At 60.0% G+C, this 7,367-nt stretch overlaps 1 protein-coding gene across 2 annotated transcripts in view; it reads right to left on the reverse strand.

Annotated features, from left to right (window-relative positions):
• Positions 1-7,367, reverse strand: part of FLNC (filamin C) — a 33,581-nt gene that overhangs the window by 19,383 nt on the left and 6,831 nt on the right. For both annotated transcript variants that reach the window (XM_006146846.3, XM_006146845.3), the window contains exons 3-17: positions 5,955-6,052; positions 5,655-5,805; positions 5,449-5,567; positions 5,204-5,281; positions 4,837-4,999; positions 4,538-4,738; positions 3,229-3,366; positions 2,709-2,835; positions 2,428-2,564; positions 2,063-2,256; positions 1,855-1,968; positions 894-1,037; positions 562-685; positions 259-419; positions 4-48 (exon numbers count right to left, since the gene is read on the reverse strand). In XM_006146846.3, the coding sequence (XP_006146908.1) occupies positions 4-48; positions 259-419; positions 562-685; positions 894-1,037; positions 1,855-1,968; positions 2,063-2,256; positions 2,428-2,564; positions 2,709-2,835; positions 3,229-3,366; positions 4,538-4,738; positions 4,837-4,999; positions 5,204-5,281; positions 5,449-5,567; positions 5,655-5,805; positions 5,955-6,052 (1,994 nt within the window). The remainder of the gene's footprint in view (positions 1-3; positions 49-258; positions 420-561; positions 686-893; positions 1,038-1,854; positions 1,969-2,062; positions 2,257-2,427; positions 2,565-2,708; positions 2,836-3,228; positions 3,367-4,537; positions 4,739-4,836; positions 5,000-5,203; positions 5,282-5,448; positions 5,568-5,654; positions 5,806-5,954; positions 6,053-7,367) is intronic.

Genomic DNA, 7,367 nt, shown 5'->3' on the forward strand with positions numbered 1-7,367 from the left:
AGCGTGGGACGGGTCCACCTTGATGTGGAAGGGGCTGGCGGGGATCTCCTGGATGTGGGGAAGGCTTGGTCAGACTCTAGAGAGATGAGCACTCGCTGTGCTGGGTCAGGATGCCCCAGAGGGCCCACGGTGGACAAGGGTGGCCTCTGAAAGGGCCCTGTTCCCTCTGAGGCACATGTGCACACTAGGAAGTGCTCTCCCACTCCCAAATGACAGTATCCCCAGTTGCCCGCTTGGACCTGGCATGGGCTGGGGTACCTGGTTGGCGAACAGCACCATGATGGTGTAGCGGCCAGCTCCCGGGGGCGTGTACTTGACTGTGAAAGTGTCATTGTCATTCTTGATGATGTCGAAGTCGATGTCGGCTTCTGCGGGGCCCACCACGCCAGGGGCACACTTGATACCAATGCTCACGTCACCTGAAGGGAGGTGGGCAGGAGGCAGTGAATAGCCACCCCAGTCGCCCTGAGTTCCCACAGAGTGCCACAGCAGAGGGGACGGGCTGATGCGAGGCCCTGCTCCAACCCCACCCGATTCCGCCCCTCCCAGGCAGGCTCCCACCTTGCCCTGCCTCACTGCAGTCCACAGTGAAGTAGGTGGGCTCGTTGGCCTTGAGGCCTGTCTTCTCCACGCCTGGGCCATACACCTTCACTCGCTCGGGGTGACTACCCTCTCCCACATTCACCTGTGGGGAGGGTCAATGCTCAGCATGGTGCCCCTCCCTCAAGACCATACCCCACCTCAGCCTTAGGTGGGCCAGTCTTAGCCTCCCTGTGAGAGGGAGGAAGTGGGGAATCCAGGAACCAGGGACAGCCAACATCTCCTGGTGGGAGGACCCTGCCCTCCCCCTGGGATCCCTGGCAGCAGGCACTGAGCAAGCTCAGAGGACGTACCCGGAAGGGGCTCTTGGGCACGTTGACACCTCCCCAGGAGATGATGATGGTGTGCTTGATAGGCTTGGTGGGCACATAGGAGCAGCGGAAGGTGCCATCACCGTTGGGGATCACCTTGATGTCGATGGGGCAGCCATCCGCGTCCTGTGGACATCACCCAAGCAAGGCTCATAGCAAGCCATGGCCTCCTTGGAGCGCCCTCTATTGGCCTCAGGCAGATGCCACGCCTCCTCCTTTCCCACTCGCAACACGCCGACATCCCCTCACCAGCCAAGGATGTCAGGTCAGATGAGCTTGGTGCCCCGTGCTCTGGTGGCCAGAGCCCACCTGGGAGCCAGGAGACCTGGCTCGAGGCCATCTGTGTGGCCAGCTCTCCCAGCCTAGGTTTTCTCATCTCTGAAATGTGTTGTTGAGGAAGAGGCCGGTATAAATCAATGTCTTTGTTGTTTTGTTTGTTTTTAAAAGTTTTGCCAAAGAGTACATGCGCTCATGGGAGAGAGAGAGGGGAAAATGAGACAGCACCCTCCTGGTGGGGGGGATGGCCAAGCTGCAGTCTCATCTCCTCCATTCTTCTCTAGGGGTTCTGGGCACGTACATACACACGCCCCCAGGGTCAGGGCCAGGGCTCGAACCACTCAGTCAACCATGTGAGATCCAGCCACCTTAACCTCTGTACCACCTGCTGGCCCTAAACTAACGTCCTACTCAATAAAATCATCCTTCAATTTGTAAATTATTAGTACAAAAAAATGAGATTTTGGTAAAAAATGTTCTAAGATTATTATCAGTAAGAAAACATAAAATGTAAAATTTCCCTAGTATATATGAACCCATTGGAATCAATGCTGCCTGCCTTTCTGTGATGCTGCAGGATACTTCCTGCAGGCCCTTGCCTCGAGCCTGGCCTCCCAGGTTACCCGCCTAAGTGGTGAGGGGCAGCAGAAATTGGGTAATGCCTCACCTGGGCATACAGCTTGAGGTCTCCCTTGCCAGCTGCACGGGCATCAATGGTGAACTCGGCGGGCTTGTCCACAATGCAGCCAGTGGGCTCTAGGCCTGGCCCAAAGGCCTTCACCTGTGTGGGGTCCAGAGAGGAGGGCTGGGTTGGGGACCAGAGGAGGGACTGTCCGTCCCATCCCCAGGCCAGTGTGCAGGAGCGGCAACTGTACCTTGTCCGGGAAGCAGTCAGGTGGGGCCGGCTGGATGTGGGCAATGAAGGGCGAGTCCCGGATGTCCTCGTCATCGCAGATGACGTGCACGGCATACTCCCCAGGCTCCGTGGGCCAGTACCGCACATCGCAGGAACCGTCCCCCTTGTCATCACACTCAATCTTGGCCTGAGAAGGCCCCTCGATGGAGAAGCCTGGCACGAGGAAGGGAGGGTCAGGGGGGTGCAAGGGGCAGCTTGGACACTCAGGCAATCCCCTCTGCCTCCTCCAGCTCCCCACCCCAGTCAGTCGATGTCCCACCCTGCAGTGCTGGGGCTTGTCCATCCACACCCCAGCATTCCCATCCTCTGTCCCCAGCCACTTACCCAGTGTCCCCACCTCTGTGCCGATGGCCTCCACCACAAAGTCAGCTGACTTGCCCACCTGGCCAGTTTCCAAACCGGGACCCCAGGCCCGGACCTTCTGCATGCCTGCTTCTGGGCTCACCTGTACCTCAAAGGGGCTGGGACACGAGGAGGCTGTTGTCAGTGCCAGCAGGTGCCCACAGGGCTGCCCCCTCCTTCCTTCCCTCCAGTCCCCCCACGGCCACCTCTGTTCTACTCTGTGATGGCCTAGTTGGGAGGGCACGGGAGTGCACAGTGCTCACCTGCGGGGGATGGCATAGCCGCCCCACGTGATGGTCACCACGTACTTCCCAGGCACCACAGGGTAGTACTCGCACTCGAACACACCGTCTCCAGCCTCTCGCACCTTCACGGGCTCCTCTGTGCCCTCTGAGGAGATGGTTTGAGGGGGTTAGGGAGTCAATATTCTGCAAGTCCCACCTCCTCAGTCCCCTCGAGGAGCCCTGGGGACCCAGGCCCAGTTGGGACAGTGCTCCTCGTGGGCAGTGCTGAAACTTGGAGCAGGGACCATGTGCTACTCCTGCTCAAGGAAGCACATGGGGAGGAGGGAGAGAACCATTCTGTTTGCAGACTGGGAAACTGAGGCAGAAAGGATCCCACCACGCTGCTGGTCACTGACTCTTTAGCGCCTCCCCAGCGGCAGGGTGATGTTTTCACTGCCCTGGGGGAGTCAGAATCACTGGCCACATTTCCTTCCCGCTTCCCACCTTTCCCACTCCTCCACCCCACTCCCCACCCTGGGCCCCGGGCCCTGGCACTCACTCGGCCCCTTGACTGTGACCTTGAGCTCCCCGCTGCCCGCGCCCTTGGTGAACACCTTGAAGTCAGCCACCTCTTTCACACGTACACCTTTGGGTTGCAGGCCTCGCCCAGAGGCACGGCAGGCATTGGGGTTACAGGCTGGGGAGAGAGAAGAAGAAGATTGGGGGTGCTGAGGAGCCCCAGGCAGAGCCTCATCTCCACACCACTGCTCTTCCGTGTCACTGAGCAGTCTTTCTAACCCCTCTCACAGCCAGAAGCTCTGGCCTCATGCAACCCCACCCTGTATCTCGGTGATCCGAGATACAGCGGGAAGGTCAGGAGCCATGCTGAGCTGGGCACTGGCTGCAGGTCCTGGGTCAGGCAGGTTCCAAGAAACCCTTGCTGCCAGGGTTCTCGGGGCCAGTGCCACTTGAGACAAAGGCACAGCAGAGCCTGGGCCGAGGGCAGGTAGGAGAGACAAAGAGGGGCCCTTTATCCTAGGCCATTCGCCCGGAGCCCTCTGGGCCTTCTCAGAGCCACCAGAGAACCTTAGGAGCTACGTCATGCCATACAACCATCAACAATGCCATAGAGCGAGAGTGAACCCACAGAACACAGGCCTACTGTAGAACACAGGCAATGCGTGGATGCAGCCTGTCCCGGACCTGCCCCAACCTTGCCACTGAGCATGGGCAAAGAATGGGAATCTCAGCCTGGCCATGGAACCCAGGGGTGTCACAAAATAAGCAGTGACATGGAATCCAGCCATGCCATGGACACAGCAATGGCACTTGCAGGGCCTACCAGAACGCAGGCAATGGTGTGGGACCTGGATTTTATCACAGAAACCATCAGGCACATGACACAGAACCTAGCCCTGCCATGGACACAGCGATGGCATGAAACCTGGAGCCAGGCACGGAACACCACGGAAGGGGGCAACTCCACACTGCCCAGGGCCATACCACACAGCACAGGAGAGGCCAGGCAGCTACGGCCATGCCTGGCCCCACTGCCACTAAACAGTAGCAACATGGCACCATTCTCACCCTGGTGGGTGAGGGGCACGGAGGGGCCAGGTGGCGCGAGGACACTGATATAGGAGAGAACGAGGGAGGGGTTACCACAGCAGTGGTGGTGATTCCCCACTTCCCCGTCCCCTTCCAAGGTGGCAGCTCCTCTGCCACCCTGCACTGTGGTCTCCTGACCTCACCTATCAGTGCTAGCCGCCTAGGGGTGGGATAGAGAGATAGGGGGATTAGGGCTCTCCAGTGCACCCCTCCGACCTGGAACTTGGTGAGGGTTATTGGGGATTGGTAGGGGTCCTTACCCTCTGCCACATGGACAGGGAAAGGACTGCGGGTGATGGGGGCACCAGCAAAGGCCACGTGCACTGTGTGTGGCCCCTCCATCACGGGCCTGTACGTGCAGCGGAACGTGCTGTCGCCTTTGTCTTCTAGGGCCACCTCCACTGTGTCCCGCCGGCCCTGCGGGTCCACGATCACCACGGCCACATCGCCAGTGCCGGCCCCTGCCATGGACAAAGCTGTCAGCGCCCACTCTGAGCAGAGTGCCCTCATCCCAGGACCACTACACCCTGGCCTGGTGCCCCCTGGGACCTGGCCTTACCCGCAGTGTAGATGTCGAAGTAGGTGGGTTTGTTGGCCACGTTGCCCACAGGTTCCAGGCCAGGGCCCCGGGCTGACACCTTGTTAGCATCCCCCAGCGCCATGCCCACATTCACCTCAAAGGGGCTGCGTTCAATGTTCTGGCCAGCAAAGAGCACGGTCACCTAGGGGTTGGGGTGAAAGGTTAACTTCTAGGGGACTGCAGGTCTGATAGGGAGCAGAGAAGCAGAATAGAGCCAAGGCTGGGTGAGAGGTTGGCAGTTGGTGCCCTGGGCAAGGGTAGGGTGCAAGCCAGACGAGAGAGGGGTTCGTTTAGGCTGAGCCAAAGATGTCGACGGCTGGGAGGATGAAGGTCTGCAGGGAGATACCTTGTGTAACCCAGCGACCTTGGGCACGTAGGAGACAGCGTAGGTGCGGTCCTTGTCATTGTTGGGAACCACCTTGGCCTGGTGGGAAGCAAAAAGATTGAAGTCACAGTGGGGTTAGCCCCTCCTGAGCCCACGGGATACCTTCCCAGTATTCCCAGCCTCCCCAGCACAGCCACTCCTGATGTTGGCCCCAGGGTCTCTGGTGCTCATCCTCAGAGAGCCCTTGTCTCGGCGGCTCAGCCTACCTCCTCAGTGTGGCCCTCAGGATCCTCCACGTAGACCAGAACCTCGCCCACCCCAGCATCCACGGTCTGCACGGTGAAGTGTGCTGGCTGCAGCACGGTGTTGCCCTGAGGCTCGATGCCTGCAGGCAGGAGCAGAGCCAGGATTACCAGGGGAGGCCCACCAGCTGCCCAGCTGTCCCAGAGGGCTTCAGGGGCTCCACACATACCAGGCCCATAGGCAATGGCTTTCTTGGGGTTCAGCTGCTTGGAGCGAACAGGGGCACCAGGTTTGAGCTTAGCCTTGGGGAACTGGGACAGGTAGGTCATGACAGAGTGCTCATCCACGTTGGGGTCCACAATCTCCTCGGGGGCGATCACCTGCCACAGGGAAGAATGGTGTTAGGTGGTGCCCTCTTTACCCAGTGACCCCAGGTCTCACCTGCAACCTGGCTGGGTGTCCTCACAGACCCAACCTCTGCCCTACCCTCCCACCTCGATGCCCCACCCTGCCCTGTCTTGGAGTGTACCTGGGGCACCCCGAGCCAGTCATCTGCCTGTTGCATGGCCTCCCGGGCGTTCTCCACCGGCTGGTTGGGGTCCCAGGCCTCCCAGTCGGGGCAGAGGCCTGGTGAGATGGTGGAGGAAGACGATGGTTAGGGGAAACCAGGCAGCCAGAACGCAGAGCGTTTGTTCGTGCAATACCCTCAGAGGCTGGGGGCTCAGCCCCCTTCCTGCCCAGCTCCAGGCCCCTGGCCCATCAGGTTTCCACTTCTCCCTCAACCTTGTGGCCCATCACCCGGGATGCCCACGGCTATGGAGAGGCCCGCAGCCTTCTCCAGCACTAACAATGAGGTCTTTCTGCCCCAACTTGACGCAGCCTGGCACCAGCCCTGCTTGCCGGCCTCCTGCCTGCCCAGGCCGCAGCATAAACCCTGAACATCAAACCCCTCAAGGCACCCCCTTCCCACCCCCTGCTAGCCTCACTCCAACTGCCTCTGGGCTGGGTGGAGGAGGTCAGAATCCCTGCCCCACACATGCCCCTGACCTGTTCCCTAGAAGGTCTGGGCATGGCTGCCCTGATGGCCTAGCTCTCTAAGCACTTAAGCACTTCTCCACCAACCTCGGCATATTAGGTTCCTTCTCCCTTCCTGACTACCCACTTGAGGAAACTGAGGTACTGACGGGCTTATTGGGGCAAATGTGTCCTCCTCACATCCAGCACCAGTGTTCGGGAAGAATACCAAATCACTCCCGTGAAGGGGTATAGGGCCAGGGGTACTCGGTTCAGGTCAACTCTGGAGGAGGAGGAGGTGATGTGCCCCGGTGGGGAGGGGGCCAACCCAGAGGCTGGAATCCATGAGAGGCCGGAACGGCTGAGCTCACTGCTGGCAGCCACGCCAGCTGTGGGCACAGGCTCAGCAGCTGGGAATGCTTCCCAGGCGACGTGCCCCCGCCCCCCAGCCCCTGCTCCCCAGCTGACCCCAGGGTGGGAGGAGTCTCCCAAGGGCGCAGCGCTCCTGGAGGCAGGGCTGACCTGCCCAGACTGGAAGGCGTGTCTTCCCAGGAGATGAGGATCAGAAAGGGGCTGTGCATGGGGCGTGGCTCAGGCCTCCCTTTTCTAAGGGGCCCTGATCCCTGATCTGCCCCCACCTGGCCAGGCCAGCTTTAATCCCCTCCCAAAGCTGTTGCAGGATACCACAAAGAGCATCCTCCTCGAGGCCAGCAGATGGCGTAGCAGTTACGTTGCTGATGCCCACATAGCCGACTGCGGTTCCAGACTCGGACCCAGTGGCTTGAAACTTATGCCAGGTACATGTGCGTGTGTGCGTGCATGCGTGCCCAAGATCTCAGGAGGAAAAAGGAAGAGAAGGGATTGCAGCATGGCTATCCTCCCTGGAGGGTGATTTCTCACTTTCCCTCTCACTCTCTCTCTCTCTTTC

This window comes from Tupaia chinensis, unplaced genomic scaffold, assembly GCF_000334495.1.
Source record: "Tupaia chinensis unplaced genomic scaffold, TupChi_1.0 Scaffold000192_1, whole genome shotgun sequence".
In the NCBI taxonomy this organism is placed as follows: Eukaryota; Metazoa; Chordata; class Mammalia; order Scandentia; family Tupaiidae; genus Tupaia; species Tupaia belangeri.